Source organism: Chelonia mydas, chromosome 9 (genome assembly GCF_015237465.2).
Source record: "Chelonia mydas isolate rCheMyd1 chromosome 9, rCheMyd1.pri.v2, whole genome shotgun sequence".
NCBI lineage: Eukaryota > Metazoa > Chordata > Testudines > Cheloniidae > Chelonia > Chelonia mydas.
In genome coordinates, this window is record NC_057855.1 from 94,573,953 (window position 1) to 94,601,440 (window position 27,488).

The 27,488-nt window shown below is 42.0% G+C and overlaps 1 protein-coding gene across 5 annotated transcripts in view; it reads left to right on the plus strand.

The window, feature by feature from the left end:
• ATP11C (ATPase phospholipid transporting 11C) overlaps nt 1-27,488 on the plus strand; it is a 119,089-nt gene that overhangs the window by 59,306 nt on the left and 32,295 nt on the right. For all 5 annotated transcript variants that reach the window (XM_037908068.2, XM_043521775.1, XM_043521777.1 and 2 more), the window contains exons 4-17: nt 3,985-4,065; nt 5,187-5,294; nt 8,195-8,323; nt 10,681-10,784; nt 11,512-11,562; nt 13,651-13,715; nt 15,349-15,430; nt 15,810-15,960; nt 16,975-17,172; nt 20,041-20,202; nt 21,185-21,339; nt 22,253-22,324; nt 23,803-23,876; nt 26,481-26,584. In XM_037908068.2, coding sequence (XP_037763996.1) covers nt 3,985-4,065; nt 5,187-5,294; nt 8,195-8,323; nt 10,681-10,784; nt 11,512-11,562; nt 13,651-13,715; nt 15,349-15,430; nt 15,810-15,960; nt 16,975-17,172; nt 20,041-20,202; nt 21,185-21,339; nt 22,253-22,324; nt 23,803-23,876; nt 26,481-26,584 — 1,536 coding nt within the window. The remainder of the gene's footprint in view (nt 1-3,984; nt 4,066-5,186; nt 5,295-8,194; nt 8,324-10,680; nt 10,785-11,511; nt 11,563-13,650; nt 13,716-15,348; nt 15,431-15,809; nt 15,961-16,974; nt 17,173-20,040; nt 20,203-21,184; nt 21,340-22,252; nt 22,325-23,802; nt 23,877-26,480; nt 26,585-27,488) is intronic.

A 27,488-nucleotide genomic window follows, 5' to 3' on the forward strand; every position in this document is an offset into this window, starting at 1 on the left:
TCTACATCAGGAATAGTCAATTATTTTTTGTCAAGGTCTCGATTTCTTGGTCAAGGTATAGTCAGGCTCCAGGCTCCAGAGAAAATAATACAAAAATAATAAGATTTTGTGGTCTGTTCAAAAGTGTTTGGCTGTCCGGATTTGGCCCGTGGTCTGCCTGTTCACTACTGGCCTACACAACCCCTGGCCTACACTAACCACAGGGTACATGAGCCACAAATAATGGTATTGGATAAACTAGCATTCTGGTATCTGAGTCCAAACCTATGTCAGTGACTTTCCACAAGGTGTTGAACCACTCACATTATAAATACATCTGTGCAGGTGCAAACTCCCCAGCCCCTTTAGCCACCCCCAAATGCCCTGGACAGCTTCTTATGGTCGCCTGCCCCTTGAAATTTACCCAGTACTTCAGCCCCCAGATAACCCTCCCATCTCCATCCCCATTCAGTGCCACAAACCCCGTGGGACATCATGGCTCTTCCCAACCCTGACTTCTTCCTTTTCCAACTCTCCCATGCCCTCTTATTGTTCCCTCTCTCCTACTGAACCTCACCCCCTCCAGTCCCCATTAGCCCTGAAAACCATTAGTCCCAGGGACCCCTCCCCATCTCCATTTATATATTCCCCCTTCCACAGAGTGAGCCCCACCCCACCCTCACCCTGCAGTGCTAGCCCCTGTCTTGCGGGGCTGGCTGGGCTCAGCTTCCCACGCTGGGTATTGTGACCTGATGGGTAGCCCTGGGTGGGGGAGGAGGGTTCTGTCCCTGCCCCTTGGGAGGAAGGAGGCCCTGGGAGGGGATGCAGAGAGAGCCCACCCCACAGCGACAACTCCTGTGGCTCCTGTCCCACGGGGCTGGCTCGGCTCAGCTCCCCACTCCAGTCATGACAGCAGGGAGCCTGGGCTAGCCTGAGCAGTGCTGCAAGTCAGTGCTCCAAGTCGCACTGCCCGGAGAGGAGAGCCAAGCCTGGCCAGCTGCTGCTGAGGGGTGAATTTTGTGTTATTTCACATTTACCAAAACCACACCCATCTAGCTAACTTGAGAGGCATTAACTCAAGGGTAGGTTACTTGAGCTAACACTGCAGTGAAGACAAGTTCTGGATTTTGTGCCATGTTTAAATCATTCTTTTCATGATTCAGTCTGATTTGCAGGCCTCGGAAGGTAAAATGTGATGTTCCTTTTGTGCCAGTTCAGGGTCACGTTCTGAGCTTATGCTTCTGTCCAGGGATTTATTTTATCAGAAAAACTGGTTTAATGTAAATTTAGCCTTTATCTTGGAGGGCCAGTGATAACCTTCCAGGGCCTGGCTCTGTCTCTGGGACTGTAGCGGTGACTCCCAGCTCTAAGAGCAAATAACTGCTGTGCCCAGCACTGTCTTCTCTCTGAAACGTGTTTCTTAGGTGCTGGACTGTCTCCATCTTCACTGGCTGAGGAGAGCCAGAATAACTACCTCTCTGTCGCTGTTTTTTCTTTTTTTTAAACTGTATTTTCTATATTTTGTGTTTTCCTGCTTCCCCCTTCCTCGTCCAGTACTTTGTCTCTTAATCTTCTATAGCAGCTGTTTTGACAATAAGAAAGAAGCTTCGGACCTCCAGCATTCTGGTGGGGGGATATCACTACTTTGCACTCCATTTCTAGAGTCCGAGAAATCCACTCATCCAAGTGTAACCCAAATTAACACGGCGTGGTGCTCTGTCCTCTCGTGCCTTGTGAACACGTGAGGGTTTCCTCCTCCATCTGTCTAGTGCCATGTTTCTTGCTCCACTGTTTCCAGGAAAGGGACATCTTTCTCAATGTTTTTTTTTTTTTTTTTTTAAGATGTCATCTGTTGCCTTCCTCTTTTCCATCAAGGGCTTGTCTAGGAATATAATTTTTTGACATCCTCACAACATGCCCAAACCACGTCAGCCTTCTTTCTCAAATCATTGTCTCTACAGTCTGTTGGCCAGTCCTCTGTAACGCATTGTTAGATACTTTATTCCACCAACAGACCCCAGGTATTCCCCACAAGGATATCTGGTCGAATGTGTTAAGTTGCCTGTTTTGGGCTTCTAGTATTTAGAAACATATAAGAATGTGGCTCTCACAATGACAGTGTATAGTTTTATCTTGGTTCTTGTGTGAATCTCCTTATTTTTCCAAATATTTGCCAGTCTCCAAAAAGCTCCACTTCCCTTCCCAGTTTTTGCTTCTACCTCATAGTGGAGGTGGCTGTCAGCACTGATTGTGCTTCCAAGATAGACATACTCATAAACCACACCGTATTCTGCACTGTCAGTCACATATGAACCGTCGCTGACGACTCCTCTTTCAGAGATCATCCTGGCCTTGGTTTTCTTTCGGCTGATTCCTGCTCCTACTTTGGTGGTCTTATGTTTGACATAGAGGACTTTTTCATGCCATTGCCCTCTGTGTCCAACAGAAAACTGTCATCTGCAAAGTCAAGATTGTGAAGTTCTTCTTTATTCCACATAACTCCTGCAGCTTCCTTTCGTGTTGCTCTTTGCATCACATAAGCTATCACAGGGCAGAAAAGAGAGGTGCAACCCTGCCAAACTCTGTTGATCTCAAACCAATTGCTCTCTCCTCTTCCTGTCCTTACACAGCTTTTCGAACCTTCATGCAGTCTCTTTCTAGGAAGCTCATAGAGTCAGAAGATCTATAGCGATTCTGTGAATGCGGTGGCTGGGCCAGGTATAGGTTAGAGTCTCTTCTACTGCATCTGAATTAATTGACCTGGTCTTGTGGATCTAACATTAGCAGCTTTTATGCATTTAGAGCCAGAGGTCCTGGATTTAGTCCCCACAGATGACCCAGCCATTATGCATGCACTAAGCCTGAATGAGAAACTCCTGTGCTTCACACCCAAATCCATGCACGTTTCACTCTCCCCCTCAATAAATCACACCCTGCCACTCCCTCCAAAATTCAACTCTGACCCCCAAGTATAGCTCTGTCCCACAAAAAATCAAATTAATGTGGCCTACCCAGCCCTCCTGTAAGGCTTGACTGCTGCTTCTGAATCCACATCCCATCCTTTGAAAGGAGCTGTGGGTTGGAGACAGTGGTGTAGTGGAGCCGGAACAGTGATCTGGTTCCGTTATGCCCCACTCCCCCGCAGCTGGCCACTTCACAGGGCTGGCTGGGTTCTGCTCCCCGCTGTGGGCATATTGACCTGCCTCGCTTTGCCATTCCCACTCCATGCCTGACCCTCCTGCTCCTTCCCTCCCCTCTTGTTAAAGGAGCCAACCAGTGGATCCTCTGTGCACGTGCCCTTCCCTGTGGGGAAAGAGTCAGTGGCACTCTGTCCACGTGCCCTGTCCATGCATGTAGAAGTCCCTCGAAGCCGCGCCTCCCCTTGCAGATGATTGGATTTTGTGAACAGGCCAGTTAGACACCATCACAATAGGAGGAGCAAGGAAAATGCATCTTAGTTCATTCTGACAATTACAGTCTGGGTTCTATTGATGGTACTAGAGAATGGTCCATGGTGTGGTTGTTAAAAAAGGTATGCAGTGCTGGCCCTGCTGTTAGATCTTCAGGCCGAGACTGACCATGTTTGGTGCAGATTATATGGTGTGTGGGCAGGCAGGTGCATGGAAACTTTCTGGTTTGAACCCATAATGCCCCTTGCTTAGGCCCACCACAAAGGTGCGTGACTGAGAAGCTTTCAGACAGCGTTCTCTAGGCCCAGTTTGATACAGAAACTCGTCCAACTGCTTCAGTCTGCTTTGGATCAAAACTTCATAGTCACTTAGGAGGCTTTCCATTGACTTTCAGTGGGATTTGTAGACCTCAATTCTTAAGGTGCTTATGTAAATCTCCCCCATACACTCCAAGTGCCCACTCCTCCTGAGCATGCTCATATTTGGGGCTTGTGTTACTTAATACAGAGTGTGTTGAATGAATCATCTAACGATAGCATTTGATAGTGACTCCCTCAAAAAATTATAACACCAGTTTATTTATTTTTCTCTGTAGGTCATAGTAGATACACCAACCAGCCCAATAACCAGTGGACTTCCGCTTTTCTTTGTGATTATTGTTACAGCTATCAAACAGGTAATGTTTTCGATTCATGAGGGAATGGGGGTGAGCACCAAATTGCTACAGTTGTGTGTGTGTTTGCTTTGGGTTTTTAAGTGTGTTCATGGCAGAATGAATGAGAGAGATTTGGCATATAATGACATATAGACTTGACTCTACATATATTTGAAATAGTAGAGGGCCAAGGTTAGAGAAACACAACCAAGGTGAAATCTATTTAACTTAAAATTAGAAATCAAAAAGTAAGTTTGGATATTGTGCCGAACCTAAGTTCTCTGTCCAATTTTTGTAGATTTATGATTGCATTTTCGCATTTTCAGTATGGCTTTTGTAGTCTGTTTCTCTGTGCGTGTGTGTGTCTGTGTATTTATTTATTTAAAGTCATGTTGTGAGCTCTTGCTGTTGATGGTTGCCTCTACGTTCACTGCACTCCTACAATTTTAGTTCTTCCTCTTTTAAAATGTACTTTGGGCCTGATTTGGAGGTTACGGAAGCATGATGTAAATCCAGATTCTTTTCTACTCTGACGTCAATAGAAAAACTGGAATAGTTCCACTCAAACAATATCTGGTCCTGAACATTTGTAGACCTCTTTCATTGAGTAATATTAAAAAAAAAATTAACCCTACACACCCCTTTTAAAATTGCATTATTTGATACTTTTGTAAAGGGAATCAGTTGAGGAGCGGAAGGGAGTTCTAGAGTAAAATCCGAATCTGGCTTTTGTATTCTTTAGGTGAGACTGAAGAGAGAGAAAGTCTTTTCCAGTGTTAGACTGGAAAAGTGAGAATAACGGGGCACTAAGCATATTATTCACATTATCAGCATATTCTTGGCAGTCTTGAGAATAATAGAAATATGTCACAGCAATTTAGATGTTCCTTGCATGCAGTGCCTGTAGATTAGTTTTGTATGTGGTGTTTTAGTCTGATCTGAATCTGTCAAATGTATAGCTGAAGTTTTTAAAAGTTAACTTGGTTCAAACAGAGCTATTCTGGTCGATGTTCTGGCATGCATAAAGGCGCTCCGATGACAATTTAACTTACTTTTTTATCTCCCTCTCTCTTACAACTTTATTTATTTATTTACTTCACCACTTGGGCTTGATTGTGTTACCTGTATATTGGTGTGTCTAGGGCTATGAGGACTGGCTGAGACACAGAGCTGACAAGGAAGTAAATAAAAGCAGCGTCTTCATTGTTGAAAATGCAAAGCAAGTGAAAAAACACAGCGAAAAAATCAAGGTAACCATTAATAGAGAGAGAGATGCACCTGTGAGACATTGGGGAAAACTCCCATTGATGTGGTAGCAGAATCTGACGCGATGGCTGAATACTTGACTATGCTAAGGGCCTAATTCTGCAGTTGTTACTTTTTTCCTTTCCATCCTCTTCCCTAAACCTCACTATGTTTTCAGACTGGAAACCTTACGAGCCATTCAAGTTAATAACCAGGTGCTTGCTTGGCTTTTGTCTGATCACTTCCTTGAAAGGCTGCCATGCATGCACTTCACTGGTGGGGCTGATGAGTAACTTATCTCTGATAATTTTTCATTTGTGGCTGGAACAGGCAGTCCTTCCTTTATCCCTAGCTTCCCAAGGACGTCTGGGAAGATGTCTGCTAGCAGAGATTTAGCTGATTTATCACCTCTCACTGTAGAATGCTAGATGGCTACTTTCTTTATCCATTTTTATGTGAAATTGTAAGGAGGTGTCTGTTGCTCTAGTCTGCGTTCCTGCTGAGTTGGGCTGACCTCTCAGGCCAAGTCCTGCACTTGGATACAGGTGTGCCACGCCGGTTGAAATCAGAGGGAGTTTTGTTTGTCGGAGGGCAGAGCTGGACCAGAGTGCCTGGGAGAGAATGACCCTGAGTGCTTAGAAAGGGGCCCTAGCTAACAAGTTCAATTTACAGAGCTGGGATGGTTCGTTTAATCTGTGGTGGAGATTTATCCTTGGTGCTCTAATATTGGGATAGAATTGTTTGGAAGAACAAGTACTTGCTAGTGGCTTGTTGGTACAGTTCTTGGGGTGCCCAGGACTGAGTCACCTTGTTATCCCCAGCCTCCAGCAAGAGGGAGTCTTTCTTGTGGCAGCTCCCTGATGCCACCAGCTCTTCAGCCTCTCTCCTCTGGGCTATGGCAGCCCTTGCGTTGCCTTGCAGATTACCAGTAGGTGTACCTGAGTCCCCAGGCCCCTTTGAAATGTCTCCCTGTAGCGTTCCATCCCTTCTCTACTGAACACTCACAGGCTATATCTGCACTACACAGCTTTGTCGCTACAGCCATGCCGCTAAAAGTCACGCAGTGTAGCCGCTGTTTGTCTGCTCTCCTGCTGACAAAATACTCCCCACCCCACCCCCTTTGTCTTTTGGGAGGTGTGTGGTTTTGGTTTTTTTTAACACCTCTGAAAGACAAAAGTTTTGTTGTTCAGTTGCCAGTGTAGACAAAGCCACAGTAATACCAAGTAAGCTATCCCCAGAGGAACAGAATACACACCAGCTTGTTTGGTTCCATGGAGGATTAACTACTAAGATATATGTATAGTGAAAACAAGCCTAAGTTTATTATCAAAGGCTAAGATTTAAGAGATGGTGAGCAAGGATAATGGATTACATATGAAACAAAATCAATACATGCTTTCTAGAGATTAAACTTAATTTAACCACCAGTCTAAAAGCAATCTTTTCTCACCCAAAGGTCCTTTACAGTGCTTCCAGCCAGGGCAGGTTGGGATCTCATTTTCATGAATGTAATTGCACTTCCTTAGGTACAGGATAAAGAGGTTTCCTTTTGCCTTTCCCTTTATATCCCCAAAATTCATTGTTGGTCACCCATGTCAGAATGACCCCCGGGGGGTTTATTCCTTGGTATACTGACTTCGTATGCAAATGGAGCCTCCATTCTGTTGCTTTACAATGCTTAATTTACATGTGGACCAAGGGAGACAGGTGATAATACGTCCTTTGTTTGGCAGAATCCTGTTTATCAACCCCGTCTTGATTCAGACATTTTTAGAAATGTATTTTCAGTCTGTGTATACATAACTTCTTCCATGGCATTTGTACAGACATTTCACCTCAGTGTTAATGACCACTATGAGCCTGGCTTTCATTGAAGATCTCATATGACATTCTTTATGGAGAAATACTGTGAAAACAGGATGCTAGGTGTAGTGAGTTTGTCAGGCCTGTCAAGAGTTACCGTGACAGCCCAGTGACCCCTTTGCCAGTTGTCATTGAGGGGCTCTTAAGGTCAGACTTGTGTTTTCCTCTTGGGGCGGAGGGAGGTGTGAGGTCTTTGAGCAGAGGGTTCTGTTACACATTGTCAAGCGCGGGGCTCAGGGTCCCTCAGCAACAAATGAAAGGAAGAAAAATCAAGAAAATATACGTTTAAAAAATGCTACTTATTTGGGTACTATCTCAAGTGTAAAGAAAAGTTCACTCTGCTCCATCTCCTCACAGCAGATGCAGTGTCCTCTCCATCCAGTAACGAGTATTTTCCAAAGCTAGGTATGGAGGAAATGTAGTATATGCATCAGCTGCTACAGAATAGTCGTAACCAAAGAAAAAGCTTTCCACTTGAAAGTCTAGTCGAAGGGTATGTGTGTGAGCTCTATATATGAACAAGGGCTGTGGTGGGTAATCATCAAGTGTACTGTCGGATAATTAAAGGAGAAAAGCCAAGATCTGTAGTCAGACTACATTACTAAATATTTCTGCTCTATATTGAAATAATTTCATAGCTTTGTTAAACCCCTTCCAAGGGCCCTCAAACTTCAAATTCTATTGTCCTGCAAACCATCACTCCACAGAGGTCCTACTGAAGTGAGTGAAAGTTGTTAAATATGGAAACATTGTAAGACAGAATAAGACAGGCAGGTAGTATATTGCTAGCATTATGCAGTATTGATGATTAGCTTTGAGCAACAGTTCTAGCATGTGGATGGCAAATCATCTGGGACAGTTGCACAATTGCAGTACTTTTTTCATGGTAAGCTTAAAAAGCTCTTCAAATTCCCATGATCGGAGAGGATCTTTCCTTTCTTTTAGACTTGGATAAAACAAGATAAACCGATTAAACCGCAGTCATCTCCTTCAGGGCTTGATTAAATGAATCATTAAAAAAACACAGTTGCATTCTTTCCAGGTTGGAGACATTGTAGAAGTGAAAGCAGACGAAACCTTCCCCTGTGATCTGATATTCTTGGCATCGAGTAATGACGATGGGATCTGTTACGTCACGACGGCAAGTCTGGATGGCGAGTCGAATTTCAAGGTAACAAGAATGAAAACACTTCAGGCAGTAGTCTAGAGTGCAGAGTTAATGCACTGCAGTGGCTCCTCTGTGCTCAGATTTTTTTGTTTTAGTTGCAATTGAAGTCAGCCTGTGTGTCTGCCAGTTCAGTTTGAGAACGCTTTGGGATCACACATTCTGATTGTGAATTGGTTGTGTTTAGCTTCCATTTCCGAACCTCTCTCATCCAGTTACTCAATGCTGAAGTGCTCTATGGATTTTTTTGATTTTTTGGGGTCTGTGTGTTTTAAGTAACTATTCCTAATGGCACTGTTCCAAACTGTGTTGGTCTTGACAGATATATCTGCATGCTGTATCATTTATCCTGCTAAAGAAGATTACCACTTTCATCTTCTGTACCCATGTAGAAAGATCTAATGAATTAGTAAATAGATCACTGCAGTTTCAGCTGGTTATTATAGCAGTCACCTGTAGTGACCTTTGCAATTGAGATTTTATCAGGGCTTTCACTCTATAACTCTGTGCTTTCACTCTCTCTGCACTTATGTATAGTTCTCCCCTTTTTGTGACTGAAATTCCTCATGCTTGATATCAAATCATAGGTGAATTGTTCCGGATTGCTTTGCAGAAAAAGCCGTCTAGTCATTTAAAATATACTCTGTTCCCATTGGCAGAAAATTTTAAGATGTATTTTTGCATATTCATGAGTCAAAAGGGCTGAACTCTGAGATTTGAAATTGTATCAGTTGGGTAGGCCTCACTGAGGATGAATTCTTTCTCTAATTTATTCCCTCTACCTTTCTCCCTGTCCCCCCCGCCCCCAGTTGAAACCCCCCTCTAAGGATATGAAAACTTGGTTTCACTCATGCACAGGAGTAATTTGTACTAACATTGGTAGCTGTAGTACTAAGTGTGGAAGAATGTTAGTGGTGTAGAATTCCTTCCAACTCCCACTGAAATCAGTGGGCGTATGTATCTTCATTCATTGAGAGGGTGTTGGATCAGGTCCATGGCTAATATCTATATTGATAGCCATTAGGTAATGTAGAAATGTATGCATGGAAGCTGATCTCTGTGTTGAAATATTGTTGCTTGTATAGAGTTCACCAACTCTGTAGTAGTGAGCCTTTCTCCTGTACATCTTACGAACTTCACAAGCCAAGTAGCGCTGGGTCTCCAACCTCAATGGATAGGTTAGCAAAAAGGAGTGGAGCTTTCAAGTGCCACAACCCTAAAGTAAGCCTTCCTGTATTAAAGCAGGTTTAAATGTATGCCATAAAATATAAAAGGATGTGCAACATGGCTAAGTTAATTTCAGAACCGGAACACGTTCCCTGACTTTGAGCATTTGACATGTGACACTAAGGTTCTACAATAAGCATCTTATATTGTTTCTGCTTGGTCATCAGTGGTTGTCTCCTGGATGCTGATATAACAAAGAAGAAAACTCAGAGTTTGGGGGGGCAGGGGAGAAGAGTGGGGAAAATGGCAGAACAGCGTAACTGAGGCTTACTTGTCCTGTGGGGGTGTGAAATTTTTGACGCAAGACACAGACATTCTACTATAAAATCATTCGACGCTGATATTCAAAATGCTGTTAATTCCCTCCTATGATTTGTGCACTATAACTATAGCCATCAGTTTCAGGAAGAGGAATGCAAGGCTAAGAAGTGAGAAATCTTTTTAGTGAATGTGTTTATGGAGACCGATTGAGGCAATATATCTTGCTGACTGAAGTTTAGAACTCTAAGTCATTTTTATAAATAGAACTTTAAAATAGCGATTGGAGTCTTCCCAGGCTTTCCAATTAGTTATGTGAGAAAGGAACTTGCACAGCAGTTGATGCTAAGAATAGCTCTTGGTTCTGTCAATACTGTTTCTGCTCCCCTGGCAGCAGAGCTATCTTCTAATTACCTTCAGAAGCAGAACTGGGCAATTTCCTTAGAGGAGCTGAACACCTGTTGAGCTCTTGCAGCTATCTCTTGAAGTAAACAGGTGTTGGAGGAGTTCAGCATGCCTTAGGACAGCCCTGAAGGAGGAGTATTTCTCATAATTTATTGGCAGGTACAAGAGACCTCCCTTATTAAGTAACCCTCTGTCTTACCAGACCAGTCCAAAGTATTTCCTAAGCATATTAAATTCCAACCTGTTCTGCCTTTCATCAGAAAACCCGTCCCTCTCTTCCTGCCCCGTCCTTAAACAACTGATGGGTTACTTGAGTGGTCGCTTAAGACAAGCCTCATTATACATCAGTGTTTTAAGTAATGAGCTATAACTACTCACTGAGCAAAGACCTTTTCTGTTCTTGTGCTTCAGTGGAGTTGTGTGACTCTGTAATAGTCTGTGTGACTCTGACTCTTGCTGCTCTCTCCGCCTAGACTCATTACGCAGTGCGAGATACTATTGGGCTCCGGACAGACGACGACATCGACTCCCTTACTGCCACAATTGAATGTGAGCAGCCTCAATCTGACCTCTACAAGTAAGTACGGGAACAGCCACTACTCCTGGTACTCAACTGGTCCTTGTCATTGGTCCATCACTTGGTGTCCTTTGAGCGGGCAAACTAGAGCGCCGTTGGTACCCGTCTAACATAGTTCAAGGGAGCCACTGAATTCTCGTTCCAGCTGAATAGGCTGCATTTGGAGTTCAAAAGAGTGGTTGTCATCATGTTGTCCACAAGGAATGAAAGCCTTTTTATGGTAACACTTGTAGATGTTCCTGGAGAATTTACTGAGCCATCCGGCAAAGCTTCCTGGAAATTTGACTTCTAGGCAAAGCAGCTGCCCTGGGAGGTGCAAGGGCACCAGAGTGTCACTAGCCCATATGCCTTTACAAACTTGGGTGTAAGCCTGCTTAGAAACATGTCTTTGTTACCTTCCTGAACAATTTTAAGGATGGAAAGCCATTGGCGCCCTGGCCCGAATTCAGCAAAGTGCAGAGAACAGCCTCATTCTAGTCAATGGGGCTCCTTGCACGCATAAAGCGCAGCATGTGCGTAAGTACTTTGTTGGATCATGACCTGCGTAATGTGTGTTCTTTCCAAAGCTCCGTCTCTCTGAGAGCATAAGACTCTGATGTCTGCTAACCTGCTCATTTCTTCCCACCTCCCTGTAGTGACACATTCCTTATGTTTGTGATGGCTCCTTGTAATTAAATATGCAGCAAACATTAGTTAACAAATGTCCTCTTCTATATTTTGATCACAGATTTGTTGGAAGAATTAACATCTACAGAAGTAACCAGGAGCCTGTAGCCCGGTTAGTTCACTTAGCTCATTGTTACTAATTGCAGGTGGTGGTGGTTTTCTTTACTGATAGATCCTAGCGTCCTGCTTATCAAAGAGGAGTTGTGGAGATTAATGGATCTGAAATATGAGCTTCCTTATCCTACCTTTTTTCTTTCATTTTGCAGTTTGGTTTTATGTGTTCTAGTGACTTGAGAAAATTTCAGTCATTCCGAATGAGGGATCACTTGATGATTACCTGTTCTGTTCATTCTCTCTGGGGCACCTGGCACTGGCCACTGTCAGAAGACAGGATACTGGGCTAGATGGACCTTTGGTCTGACCCAGTAGGGCCGTTCTTATGAGGGCAGCAGGCCCTCTTAAAAATCCTTGCCCTTCAGCTGTGACAGCCTCCAACAAATGCCCCAGGATGTTGGGTTTGTTGGGATTGCCGATGTGGGAGTTTATAGGACGTGAGCAAATGTGCAACCCTCTGCATCCTCTATCACCTCTGCTGGAATCATCCTTGTGAGCTGGCAGATAAATGAAACTGACAGGCTCCCTGCTCTCTGAGCTCTTGGAGGGCAGGATCCCCCATCAGTTTCACTCCAGCTGACTTGCTAAAACAGAACCAGAAGAAGCAAAGAGTGATGTGCTGGGCATGTGCTCACAACATCTGCTCTCCAGCAAACCCAGCCTTCACTTTGCCGAAGAGCTTGGGTTTTAATTAGGTGCAGCCTGTGTTTTGGGTGACCAGTAAATTTTCTACATCACTGGGACACAATAGAGGGTGGGTGAGAATGTAGATTTCTTGAGGAGAAGGTTTTTGATTGTGGGTCTCTCAAATAGGCTGTTTCTGTGCACAAAATGTTTTTTTTTTTTTCTTCAAAGCAACATATGTACGTAAGTTTGCAAAACTATTTTTTCTTATTGCTATTTATTTAGTGAGTACAGCCATGTGCTCAGAGCTGTATAAAGCCTGAACACAGACAGTCTCTGCCTTAATAAGGTTACACTCTACAAACAGACAGAAAGAAAAAGACACACTAGAAGGTCTAGAGATGACTAACTTAGTCTGTTTATTCCAGCTGTGTATTGTAAAAGCATGTTTCATCCTAACATCTTTGTACATATGTCACAGGAGAAAGCACCAATTCACCAACAATGCTGCAAAATTAATGGGCCAAATTTTAAAGTAGAGAAGAAGGTCAAACTTTAATCCAAGAAGCAGTGAAAGATAGATTTCAGATGGAAATGGAAGCAAGCATGTCCGTTAACCCAAGAGTTTTGGACAGTATTACAAGATAATAGATAATAATAGATTCTGTGGCCATAAAGGACCTTTGTGCTGATCTAATCTGACCTCCTATACAGCACAGAAAGTGACAGGAGGGCTTTGAAAACCAAATAGCCACCTCTAACCCTGCCTGTGATTTTTCTCGCTGTTCAAGCAGAGGTGCCAGCAGATGTGCCCCTCAGATTCTTACGTTGAAATGGTGGTCTCAAATACTAACCGCGATGCAGAACTTTAGAGGGACGCTTGAAACCTGACAAACTTTTCTCGCCTTTAAAAATTCTGCTACCCGATTAGGATTAAAAGTGGAGATGGCAAGCGCTCGTGAAGGGAAATAAGAATAAATAAGCTGTAGCTCATGAAAGCTTATGCTCAAATAAACTGGTTAGTCTCTAAGGTGCCACAAGTACTCCTTTTCTTTTTAAGAAATTATAGAACACACTGGGCAACATGGGAGCAAAAAAAATAAGTAAAACATTTTACAGCAGCATCGATTTTTAGCACTCTTGAAAATGAGTCCACTTATTGGGTCTCTAAGTATGGGTTTTAGACACTAGCATCAGGTACTTATTTTTGAAAATCTTGGCTTGAATTCTAAAATGAGGTAGACATTGGAGAGTCTGAATACTAGTAATACTTTGTGTGATAAGAGATAAGAAACCACAAATGTAAATATAGATGTGAAGGCAAAAATACAGTCAAAATATACTAATCCCTTATTTAAGAGAAAAAAACAAACTTTAGCTTTAACTGTGGGTATAAAATATACACAAGGTGGAATGAAATTGTTTGTAAGCAATCTGATACTATAACTCTTCCCATGTTTAGGTCTTTGGGTCCCGAAAGCCTGCTGCTGAAGGGTTCTACGTTAAAAAATACAAAGAAGATTTATGGTGAACAGCTTTTTATTGATCGTTCTGATGGATAACTGAATGAAGTCAACAAACAAATCTAAATGTCTATCGGAGCATCTAGTGATGGAAAAGTCCTATCTACAGTGCTGCTTTCAGTGCTCTGTACATATCTCATGCTCACACACAAGTTAATGAATTGATTTTGAGAGTAAGATTTCATGAGCTGCCGTGTCAGATGTTTAACTGAAATCTGAATATGTTGGCCAGGATCTTCAGAAATTACTTGTGCTTTTTGAGAGCCCATCTTGAAACTAAAGCTGGGCACTTTTTTTTTATTTATTTATTTTGGCAAATAGAATTTTTGCTGAAAAATGCTGTTTTTCAGGGCTCCCAAACTTTTGAATTCTTTTTCAAATTTCAAAAAAAGTGTGTGTGTGAACAGGGCCAAATCGAAATGAAAATCTGCCCCCCTACCACCCCATAAAAAGTTCTATTTTGAGTTGACCAAAATGTTTTTGTAAATTCAAAATAATTAAAACATAATACTTTTGAATTGACCTGGAATGTTTTGGTTGATTCAAAATGAATTGTTTTTAGTTTGTGATGGACAAAATATTTCTGAAGAATGGTTTGGGTTTGAATCACAGCAGATTTTTTTCAGTTCAGCTCCCAAACACCCCCCCCCCCCAAAAAAAAAAAAGAGAAATCAAAAAATCAGTTATTCATTCAGATCTATTTGTGACACCTTTAAAGAGGCCCATCTCAGCACTGCCATGTAAGGACCCCTTTACAGTGTCTCAAGTTGCAAGTCCCTTATGAAAATTATTGGCTGTACACCCAGTACTTTTTGTCCATCCACTAACACCTGTAATTCTGTCCAAAAAGCAGTGAAGTTTGTCTGTCTGGCAAAAATGTATCCTTTATAAACTCCGTGCTGCTTACTGCTAATGGTTCCACTATGCTTCAGGGAACTAAAACTGAGCCAAGGTATAAACGGCTGTAGCTCCATTGAAGTGAAGTGGACTTGCACCTGCTTACACCAGTACTGAATTTGATCTAGATTTTTCAGAGATTCTTTTTCTCCCCTTCCCAGTACTTGTTTCCTTTTACTTTTGACAGCAGTTAGACTTACAGGATGCTAACTGTCAATATCACATTCTGAGTGGATCTTGTACTGTATTTGCTTTTCTCCTTACTTCTCCTTCTCTTCTCCCCCTCACCCGGGCCTTTTCAAAATAACTATCCGTTCTGCAATAAATTTGTTTGCCAATTCCACTAATACCCTCGCACATATACACTTATATGAAGCTACCCTTCTCTTACTACCCCCCCCCCCCCCAGTCAGTTTGTACAAGCAATTGTGATAGATTAAAGTGTTTGCTAAATTTAACAAACTTTATACAGAAATAAATTATATTCTGGGAAACTATTCAGGAGTTCATGCCTATCATCAGCATTCAGAAGATTTATTGTGGCACTTGTGTTAGCATTATTCAATACCATTGGGGGTTCCTTGCTTAAATAAAATGCATAACACTTGGGTAATACTTCTGTCTGTGGATAATGAATCTTAAAGCACTGTGCAAACGCTAATATGCCTCACTGACAAGTGAGGGGTAGGCTTGCAACTCAGAAAGGGAACTATTACAAGCAATGCTTTAATGTTTTGTAGGGGTTGCGGTTTATACTGGAATGGAAACAAAAATGGCTTTGAACTACCAAGGAAAATCACAAAAACGTTCAGCTGTAGAAAAGTAAGTGTGCTTCAGAAAGAGAAAAGTTTATAAAAACTGTTTGTTTCCTTATGGGTTCACTTGTGCAGAAATAACCCCATCATTTGCTGCCTTTTGTTTCCGATACACTGAGTAGAAAATCTGTATATTGGGTTAAGCGTGTCTCCTAAAAAGCTACAGCATTTAGTAGAACTTTTAAAAAGTATTACTCCAGGCTTATGCTTTACTTTATTGGGTGAGAAGTATTAAAAATCCTGGTTTTGACCCTAAATATCAGGCCTGTCAAAAGCAGTACTCTAGAGTTTCCCTTTTAAAAATAAGAATAGTCTAAGCCTGATTACTTGCCTGACTGAATATTAAAAATGGCTGCATGGATTTTAAAAATAAACCTATTTTTCAGATCAATCAACGCCTTCTTGATGGTGTATTTATGCATCTTAGTGAGTAAAGCTACGGTGTGCACCACTCTGAAATACGTCTGGCAGAGTAATCCATTTAATGATGAGCCATGGTATAACCAAAAGACAAAAAAGGAAAGAGATGCGTTCAAGGTAAATGGGGTTGTGTTTTAGGATCTCCTCCAGCCTTGTTTATTCTGACAGTTTTGTTTAATCTGCCAACCCCTGTCTTCCCTGCATATTGTTTGGAATACATACCAAGGAAAGGACTGTCAATCTCCTAGCTCTTTTTTTCTTTTGCTTGTAATTATTTCCTGTCTCAGCTGCTACGTGCCATTCTTGTTACTTATGTGCAAGAACGCTTGGGAGTAGTTGGGCAAAACGCAGCTGAGGAAGACTCAGATGCTAAAACTGCTCACGTATTGGTGTTCTTCTCATACAGAACGTGTGTGCCAACTATTTGTTTCTAAATGGCTGCCTCTTATTTGCTGGCAAAAGACAGATCAATAGAATTTTGGCCACCTAGATATACTTAAACACAGTAGCAGATGCTTGATGCATATCTGAACTCCAGCCAGTTTTCAAACTTGAATGTATAAATTTAGACCGGGGCCACTTTCATTCGGTGTCTAAATATGGATGTAGGTGTTTGAGGTTTTCGGTAGCCAGGCTTGAAAACATTGGCCTTGTGTCTCAACTTACCTTATTTCCTATCAGAGTTTTAGGAGACCTCCTTGTGATTTCGCTTACACCAGTAGTACGGTGGTGTAGCACTCCTGATGTCAGAGCAGTTTCTCCTGATTTAAACTTTTTAAAGTGAGATCAGAATCAGGCCTGTAATATTTACAGAACTGTGTTTGGATGGAATATTCTTAGATGATCCTTGTGGTTGTAAATAAAATGCCATCGTGGGCCAAATTCTCTTCAGTTATGCCTTTACAACTCCATGCAAGTCAGTGAGGTTGCCAAGATGGAACTGATAGCAGAATTTGGTCCATTACCCTTAGTTTTCTTTAGAGTTTTATTTTTCATATTGAGTTCTCTTTTCACCACTGAAGAAGAAAATCTAATTAGAATCTTGAATTTGCTGTTGTCGATTATATCTGTGTCTGGCTGAACTGGATATCGGATTGGCACACACTGCCTTTTTTTCCCTTTGCTTTACAGATCTTAAGAATGTTCACAGACTTCCTGTCGTTTATGGTTCTGTTCAATTTCATTATCCCGGTCTCCATGTACGTTACTGTAGAAATGCAAAAATTCTTGGGCTCCTTCTTTATTGCTTGGGATAAGGAGATGTATGATGAAGAAATCCAGGAAGGAGCGCTGGTGAATACCTCGGACCTCAACGAAGAACTTGGTCAGGTCAGAACATGTGCCAAGTTAAAATTGGACGCATGGACAATGTCTCATGGTAGAACTGCAACTCTTCCGTGGACTAAAACAGCTGTAGTGAAATCCCTCCTGTAGAACTTGTGGGCCAGAACTTCAGCTCTGAAGCTAATTTGAGCCACGGTGCTACTTAGAGCAGTTTTGTGTCTGCTTTTAGTTTCATCTGGCTGCCTTCCATGTCCAGGGGCTGTTCTAGCAGCCAAGAATCACTGGAGCATAGAGGCATACTGGCCCCTACCCCCCATGCCTGCCCGCAAAGGCTGTGGGTAGAGTAGCTTCATCTTCTATCTGTGCTTTGATTAGGAAACAATCGTCATTGATTGGTGCTTAGAGAGACAGATGACATTGTTTGTTTTGCTTTGTTTCCTATTGATAGGAAGCTCTGGTGCAATATTTGTGTGGATTTAGATTTGTATACAATATATAATTCCCTCCCTTCTGGTGGTTCTGTTCACCATCCTAGAAACCTCTGCATGCTTGGGGAAATGCTCCCATATCCAAAATCTAGAGGCATAAAAGCTCTGGAGTGTTGATCCAAGTAGAGGATTTATGGCAGTGGTTCTCAGCCAGGGGTACTGTAGGGGTTCTCCAGTGAGTACTTCAACTTATCTAGGTATTTGCCTAGTTTTACAACAGACTATATCAAAAACACTAGTGAAGTCGGTACAAACTAAAATTTCAAACAATGGCTTGTTTATACTGTTCTATGTGCTAAACACTGAAAAGGAAGTACAATATTTATATTCCAGTTGAGTTATTTTGTAATCATAGGGTAAAAACGAGAAAGTCGGCAATTTTTCAGTAATAGTGGGCTGTGACACTTTTGTATTTTTATGTCTGATTTTGTAAGCAAGTAGTTTTTAAGTGAGGTGAAACAAATCAGACTCCTGAAAGGGGTACGGTAGTCTGGGAAGGTTGAGAGCCATTTTTATGGTTTTGGGTACCGTTAGAGGAAGTCTGTTAGAAGTGATTTAATCATGCTCTGTTGTCACTGTACCAGATTAACCTTAACTTTTTAATGAGAACATCTAAAGTAGAAGTTAAAAACATTATTCTATAAATTAATTAAAACAAAGAGAAGTCACATGTGGCTGCAGGGCAGGACAGAACATAAAAACGGCCATATTGAGTCAGACCAAAGGTCCATCTAGCGCAGTGTCCTGTCTTTCGACAGTGGCCAGTGCCAGGTGACCCAGAGGGAATGAACAGAACAGGTAAACATCAAGTGATCCATCCCCTTCGCCCATTCCCAGCTTCTGGCAAACAGAGGCTAGGGACATCATGCCTGCCCATCCTGGCTAATAGGCATTGAGGGACCTATCCTCCATGAACTTATCTGTTTCTTTTTTGAACCCTGTTATAATCTTGGCCTTAGAGCGAGCGAGAGAGAGACCTGATTGCTGTATTTGTGCCAGCACTGCGGCCTTCAGCAGCTCTGAAAAATGGTTAGAAAGTCACTGCTGCAGTAGTTAATCATTCTCCCTAATTAAAAACCTTTGGCTGTCTCTAATCACTCGTCTACCTGTCAAGATATAACTGTGTAACTATTTTTGGTGGTAATTTAGGTTTAGTGTGCTACTGTTTGCTTCTGAAAACTAGATGAGCTTATAAATTGCATGTACAGTAGAAATTGTATCGTGCGGTTTGTTTCCACACAGCAGAATGTCAAACCCTAACTGCATGTCAGTAATTTGTTTGCTTTCATGAAATTAATTAAAAATTTAAAATTCTCTGTAAGATTTCTCTTTGCAGGTTAGTGAGGAAAGTGGTAATCTTTCACGGCATGCATTTGATATGCAACTGTCCTGCTACTATTTTCTCTGCACTGCTGGGACTCTTAAGTAGCTAACGTTTCACTCTGGTCAGCCACAGCAGTGTAGCACGCCCTACTTTTGTTCCTGTAAAGAAAACGTTTAATTTGATGCATCCGATGAAGTGAGCTGCAGCTCACGAAAGCTTATGCTCTAATAGATTGGTTAGTCTCTAAGGTGGCACAAGTCCTCCTGTTCTTTTTATGGATACACAGCTGCTACTCTGAAACCATTCAATTTGGAACCACTGTTAGTTAATTTAATTGGCATTGTCAACATAAAACTCCCATAAAGCAAACAAATGGGTTTGTACTACTAGTGCTGATTAAGTAACTGCTGTGCTTTTCAAAATACAGTTTACTCTCCGAAGTGTTATACTCTGTCAGTGAAAATCAGTGAAATCAATTTCCATTTTCTTTGATATAAAAATCCCTCTTATTTCCATATTCTCGGTACCTCCCCATTTGAGTTCAGGCACTGCAGAGGAATGTTTATTTGTTTAAAAGAAAAATGGAATCTCTCTCTTTGTTGTTTTTTTTTTTGGTTGGAAAAGTGAATGGAAACTTTTTGTATTGATCAATAGGTTTGCTCAAAACTTTTTTTTTAAAAATCTAAATTTTGGTCTTTTATATGTTGCTTTATTGGATTCAGTGCTATGTACAGCACCATCTGAGAGAGACTAGCTGGGGGAACAGATGGTTGAGGGGGAGTAATCAAGGGCCGTAAGACAGGTTCTCTGAGAGTTGTAAAAACTAAACAGAGCAATTGTGTAATGAATTGGAAGCAGAGAAGTTGTTCTGGGAAAGGGTGCAATATTGTCTTTGCTTTGTATTAATATACGTTGCTACAAACTTTGAAGTCCAAGTTAAGCAAGTGCCAATGGTTCTCTCCTGGATCAGGTCTGACTAATTAAGTTGCCAGTTACTCTCCTATTTTCAATGCTGCCACAGCTTCTTTCTTTTAGACAGCAATGAAAGCTGGGAATGTAATAAAGAAAAAGTACAACAGTGACTTTCTCCCTTTCTTTTAGGTCGAGTATGTGTTCACAGACAAAACTGGAACCCTTACTGAAAACAGCATGAAGTTCATTGAGTGCTGCATAGATGGGCACAAGTACAGCGGCGGAATGTCAGAGGTGGATGGGTTCTCTCACACGGACGGACCCATGACATATTATGGGAAAGCACTAAAGGTAGAACTGGGCTTCGGTAACTTCTATGTTTTCACTCTCTGATCCAATTTTCTGAGAGCTAACAATAACTAGAGATGGGCACAAGTGTAAAAATTCAGACACCGGTTTTGAACACCTCTAAGTTTGGCAGTGTTCAGAACCCACGTTTGAGACACTGTGAACAACTGGGTTCCTCTGTCCATCCCCCAAGTTCAGGAGGGACTTGGATCTGAGGGTTTGGTTTAGGTCCCAGCTTTAGCTATTACTCTTGGACACTGTACCTTGAGTTTGTGTAGCAGTAATGACAAGCGCAGGGGAGAGCACATACCCATTTTCAGGAATCGATCCTATCCTTTGTCTAACCAAGACAAGCTTTAGCTTTGCTACAGTGGCATCACAGCAGAGAACTAGAAGCATTGCATGCATTGCAATAAAATAAATGATTGAACCAGAGTGCTGATTTTATTGTTGGCCTTGTTTGATCTTTATTTACCCCTGCATCCTGCTAAAATGAATTAGTGCTCTGTTACATTTGAACAGAGCTCCTTTCTGATTGTGGGGCCGTTAAAAATACCAGGCCACGTTTTGCAAGAGTACGGCTTTGCTTCAATGTCCTTGGCTCAGTTTCCCGTCCTATCAGCTGCTGTGCTGTTTGGTTGCTACTCTCCATCTCTGAGGCAATTCAGTGGTGGTGTATGCAGGTACATTTTTAAAGTACTGTGGGATGAAAGACACCATGTAAATGAAGTTCCCATTTAAAGGTGAGATTTTTCAAAGGTGGCTAACGGAGTTAGAATTTGGGTGCCAAACCTACGTTGGTTCCTTTTAATGTTCCAGCCTAAAAAGGTTGGTAATTCTGACCAAATCCCAGTAGTTATTATTCAGCAGCTTAACTAGAATAATGGTTATTTTTACTTATCACTGAAAATTAATCCTGTTTGGTACTCCGGGCAGGAGAAGACGCTGATAACTAACTCATTTCCTGTATTTTGACTCTGCTTAGTGTCGAGAAGAGCTGTTCCTCCGTGCTTTGTGCCTGTGCCATACAGTTCAAATCAAAGAAGGAGACAATGTGGATGGATTGATAGTAAACCAGGAGTGCAGTACCTATATCTCCTCTTCACCAGATGAAATAGCTTTGGTAAAAGGCGCCAAAAAGTAAGGGCGTTGAGTTTGTTTTCAGAACTGAAGGTTTTTCTTACTCTTGTAACTTGTGCTGTTGAGTGCGACTTAATGGAACCCAAAAGTTGCCCTATGAGTTTTTCATAATAAAATGCTCATAGGCCAGTAATTGACAAGGAGAACTGTAGCGTGTAGAAAGCACAATGGGAAAAACTCTTGTCTGGCCTGGTCCAGAGTCCACTGGAGTCAACAGGAGTCTTTCCATGGGTGGAATGAGTTTTGTGCTTCAGTGGGTTTTGGATCAGGCCCATAGTAGAGTTGTGCTTACTCAATATTTTTATCTTTACTGAACAACTTCACAATAAGCAAAGGTTTGGGAATCATAACGTGCACATCGCAGTGTATGTTGTTGCTTCTGTTAAGTAGAATGGTGTCCCAAGTTGCTTGATTAAACAGAGCCGTACTCTATCCAAGTTCCCTGGGACGTTGGCGGGTTCTGTTACATTGTAGAAGAAGCAGTCAATGAGTACTGCATGTGTATCAAAGCAAAATTACTTTCTTTCTGTGCGGTGGCAGGAAACAAAGCAGCCCCTATGAAGGCCACCTTTGTTAGCCTTTTCTGATGTACTTGTATTACCTTATTACTATTTGGAGGCATAATAGCAGACCTAGCAGATCTATTTTTGCCATAAATGTAACACAGTATGCACATGTGTTAATTCACGTGGCCTATAGAGACCTCAGAGTTTTCTAGGGTATGATCCACATCTCTTTAAGATTGTACAAATTGGGAAACGCAGAGAATAGCCTGGTGAGCTACTGAAATACATGGACTGAATTCTGTAGCCCAGGTCATGTTTCAGAATATGGAAATGAAAATGAGAATGTTACAAATGTAAATTATGTAACAGTGTTTTCAGTGTCCTTCTGTCCTCTTGTTTGTTGACAGGTATGGTTTCACTTTTCTAGGACATGAAAATGATTTCATGAAAGTACAAAACCAAAAGAACGAAATCGAAAAGTAAGCGCAGCTGCATTGTGGTGAGGAATATTGCTCACGCTAACTGAACAATCTGCCAAGTGCCAGCTGATTTAAACTCAGGAAAAACAGCAAATGCTGCAGGGTGGAAACAACGCAACAGGCTGTCAGACTCACTGCTGCTCTGCATGAAAGCCGGTCCGAATTACAGAGCACCTGGCAGCAGAGAATTGGCTGAGAGGTTAAATTGGTTGCAGCTTTTGCTGAATAACAAATCAACCAAAGCCTAAAACAAGGTCCTCTGACCACATCCTGCACCACGGTTTGAAACCTGGAAACTTTCTTGGATCTGTGAATTATTGCGATAACCTCCTAGATGGTGAATGTATGAGAGCTGATGCTACTATAAACCTCAACCATACAAAGCTGAATCTTTGCGTAAACATGCTCCAACCCTAACCCCTTCTTGGACTGAAAATAATTCGGCCTTACCCTGTGGCAACTGTTCATGTAAACCCCAAGGGATATACACCACTTGAAGGATAGATACCTGATCAGATGCCCTCCTAGATCTTGTCTTATTAGCAAGTTTAATTTCAAACTTCTCTTCATGTTGAATTTCTCCATGGGAAGGGAGGATTCAGAGTTCCATTTCTCCATGGGAAGGGAGGATTCAGAGTTCCATTTCTCCATGGGAAGGGAGGATTCAGAGTTCCATTTCTCCATAGGAAGGGAGGATTCAGAGTTCCATTTCTCCATAGGAAGGGAGGATTCAGAGTTCCATTTCTCCATACAAAGGGAGGATTCAGAGTTCCTATTTACTGCTTTTGGTGTTCAGCCAACCTAGTAGGCTGCTTGCCCTGATTGACAGCTGGGTGTTCCAGTCAGGACCTTCAGCCCCTGAGCAGTCAGCTGGCTCATGAAGGTCCTAACTAGCTTCTCCCACTTCCAACCAGCCTGGTGCTATGTGGTTGCCAGTCGCATATCTCAGAGCCCCAGCCAAGCATGATATCATGTACCAAGCATACATCTTGCTTGTTCAGATCAGCCTTGCATCAAGAAAATGGTCCATAAACAACTTCTACAGGGAATCTCCATACTCTGTGAATGCATGTGCAGCAGCTTTGTTAAATTTACAAGCATCTTAAACCAAGTGCGACTCTATCTTAAAGAAAATGAAAATAACGTGTCCGTGTGCATTCTTTTCAGGCAAACGATAACTCAGCCCTGCTTTCCCTGAAATGCTCCAGCAGTTGTGTTGCACTCTATCTGATCACGTGGCTCTTAATGATGATAGTGGGCATTGTTCACCTATCATGTATAAATGACTTGTAGCTTGAATACCTGTACCATATCTTTAATAAGGAAATTGGTCAGCTGGCACCTGATACTTGTAGTCTGGCATAGAGAGAGTTCTGCAGTTCATTCTTAGTATGTTCTTGTAGCTTACAACCTTTTACTGAATATCATTTTTAACTTTTTTCCTCAAATTTCTAAGTTCTGTTCTTTCCTTTTTAAAGGTATCAGCTTCTTCATGTATTAAACTTTGATCCTGTCCGCCGCCGGATGAGTGTTATTGTGAAAACCAGTGCAGGTATTGTTAAAACAGTGGGTACCACTGTGTATCAAATTTATGTCTGCATTTTCTCTTGTACTGAGAATGTATTAAAGACCTCCCATTACAACACAGAAAAGCTAACCTGTTATATTTCATGGGCCTTAGCCTCACCTGCAAAATTCACTTGCACGCCACCTGAGCGTCCAAAAATCTCTCATTTGCACATGTAAATCTGGTAATGGCGTGTGCTTTTTGTTGATTTGTACATGCACCCACTGCAGTGGTACACATTTTACAAGCACAGAGGCACCTGCATATGAGAACTTGGCCCTTGAAGTGTGCTAATGAGATCAGTGGTCGGATTTATGATAGACCTTTACTGTGCACGCCCACGCTAACACTACAGGAAAGCCCACTGCAGAGTCCTAGTGAGGTGCAGTTTTTCTGACATGCTTCTGCTGCTCTATTAAAAAAAAAAAAATGTCAGTCTTGTTGGAATATGGCATTTGCCAGCATTTCCTTTGTAACATGACCATACAATTTTGTGCCCTATTTGAGCCCAAACTAAGGGATCTGAGTGAGGAAGGACAATTTTTTATTTTCTTTTATGGATTTGAAAAATAATCCAATTGGTCATTTTAAAAAAAATTGCTTTTAGAGATCTAAAAGTGCCCAAAGAATTAGAAATTGGTGGCTTCAGATGCTTTTCTACATTCTAACTCCACCAGCTTTTTATTTTAAGCTGAAGTTGTGCTGGTTTTTAGGTGCTATGGCATAGCTTTGGGGGAAGAATAATAATCAATGCCAGATCTTTAATTTATCAGTGGGGTTTGCTTGCCATGCATGCTAACTTTAAGACTTTCAATCCGTTTGCCCATTTTTGTGATGGACCAAATCTAGCCCTCGTGTAACCCTGACATCAGTGAAGTTACACCAGGCATGAATTTGTTGCAATGTATCTGTGTGGCAACTAAATAATTCAAGGATATATACATCCCTGGGAACTGATTTGACTTGGTTAGGCCATAGAAATGGGTCCTCAGAGCTGTTAATATCTCCTCTTTATAATACATGTGCATGCATCCACCTGCACCACAACTCAGAGACCTGAGTACATAGAATGTGGAATACTGTAATACATCTGAAACAGCTGATAGATGGCAGGATCAAAAAGAATACATTCCAAACCATTTATAAGATGCTGAATTGAAGTATTTAGAGCAAATCTCTAATATAAACTCCTGTGATTGGATATTCTTATGATTGGATGCATATATTTTTGCCCCTGTTTATTTTTCAGAATTGTAATTGATTGACCACCAGGATGAGTGAATACAGAATTAATAATTTCCTCGTGGGCTTTTCTATGGCGCTCATCGCTGAGTACCTGAGTGCTTCACAAATATTAGTGAACTTATTCTCACGACACCCCTGTGAGATGAGGGGATATATTAAGCCCATTTTACAGCTGTGGCTGCTGAGACACAGAGAGTATAGTGTCCAGTAATTTTGGGCACCTGATATGAAATGCATAAGGCCTCATTTTTCAGAGCACTCAGCATTATATAGCACATTATATGTCCAAAGCACAGCTCCCATTAGCTTCAGTTGCAGCTATGAGTTCTCAGCTCTTCTTCAAATCAAGCTCCAGGATCTCAGATGGAGCATCTAGGAAATAAGCAACACACAATTTGTGACCACTGTGAAAAGCTTGGTTTCAGTGACTTGTTTAGCATCACTTAGGATGATGGCAGAGGCAGGGTAGAGCCCAATTCCCCAGGGCACTATTAAATTTCCTTAACCATGAGACCCTCTTGTCTCTTCCTGCAGTCCCCGGCCTCGTTCACACCCCTTCCAGCTTCTGCAACCAATGAAACAGGGAACCTACAAACAATAGCCTCCTTCACTACACAGCCCTGATTCATCCCCATAGCAGGGTCCCGTGCACTGAATACAGATGGGGTCCTGTGGAAAAAATATGTGATCACATCATTAAAGGCTCTATCATAATGCATACGCACAAGAGGGTCAAATTAAGGTGACCTAATTTGTCCCATTCCCTTTTCCCTCCACACCCTTGGCTCTTGCCCCCTCTGGATTCAAATTAGGCAGCTTGCTCCTCCATGCTGCCTACATCCAGCCGGGGCGGGGCTTTGAGAGCATCGGAAAGATGGGGGCTCCCTGCTCTCATTGCTGACCTGGCATGGCCCATAGCAGCAGAGAGCTGCAGTGGCAAGCAAGGGGATGCTCAGCTTCAGGTTGAAGTGTGCCCAGTGCAGAAAGAATCGTTGAGGACAGATTCTGTTCCAAAGGCACTAGAGCGTTCATTCTCAGAAATGGCTAAAATCGTCAAAAAATTCAGCCTGAGGCAGACACCCACAGCCTGGAAAATTACAGCCCAGATGGTTAGCGTTTGGCAAAGTTATAAGCAGCTGAAAGTGTGATCTTATACTGGGGCTTGTCATCCTTAATAATAGGTGGCAACCTTAATAGCATTACCAGCCCTGCCTATAACAGCTTCATTTGCAACCTTGCCATAGTTCTTCTTTCCATCTAGGTTTACGGCACATTGAAGACAATGGCCTTTAAATCTCTTGACACATTTTGAATGCTTCAGTCTTCTTTTTAATTCTCTTTTAGGAAAGTTCCTCCTATTCTGTAAAGGAGCAGACTCTTCTGTTTTTCCAAGAGTACAACAAGATGAAATACAACAAACTAAAGTGCATGTAGAACGTAATGCAATGGTAAGCATGTACACGAAACTAGGTTTGTTCTTGTTGGAAGGAAAGCCTTTCTCTGAAGATAAAGCTCTGACCTTGGGTTGAGGAAAATGTGAGCTTTAATTCTTGTTGTTTTGAAGTCCATATCTGACTTGTTTCCTTTTTTGTTCTTCTGGCTTCCAACTGCATTTAACTTCTGATCTGCTTATATGATCCTGAATCCTGTAGGATCTAATCATCTCCCAAGGAGTTAAAAATAACAATAACATTTTCTCTCTTTTTTTTCCTCGCTAGCCTTATGGAGAAATCCTTGAATCAGTTTCTAGTTTTGTTTTGTGTGTGTGCTGTTTTGAGAAGCATTTATCTAAATTGAGCTATATTGAGAGAAGAGGTTTATAGTTAGTTCTGAATGTGCCAAGACTAGGGGCTTGTCTACACTACTGCACGGGGTCAATCTATGATACGCAACTTCAGCTACGTGAAGTTAGATCTTAAATCTAACTTACTTAGAGCTACTTACTGCGGTAAATCGATAGCTGATGCTGACCCATCGACTCCGCTTGCGTTCCTCGTTCTGGTGGAGTACTGGCGTCGAAGGGAGAGCGCTCAGCGGTCGATTTATCACGTCTATACAAGACGCAATAAATTGACACCACCTCTCCCCCCTCCCCCCCCCGCGCTGGATCAATCGTTGCCCGCCTATCCAGCGAGTAGTGTAGATGAGTCCTAGTATTCATTCTTATCTCTTCTGGTTGGTCCTCCTCTTCTTATACTGCAGTGGTTTTTAAAACAGCCTTGTTTTACAATTCCATATTTCTCGTGACCTTATTACTGCTAAAGATGCTCAGTTCCACAGCTTATAATACATATTGTGATGTTCCATGTCCAAGGTTTTCCGTGTGTGGAGATTAATATATAAACAAAGAGG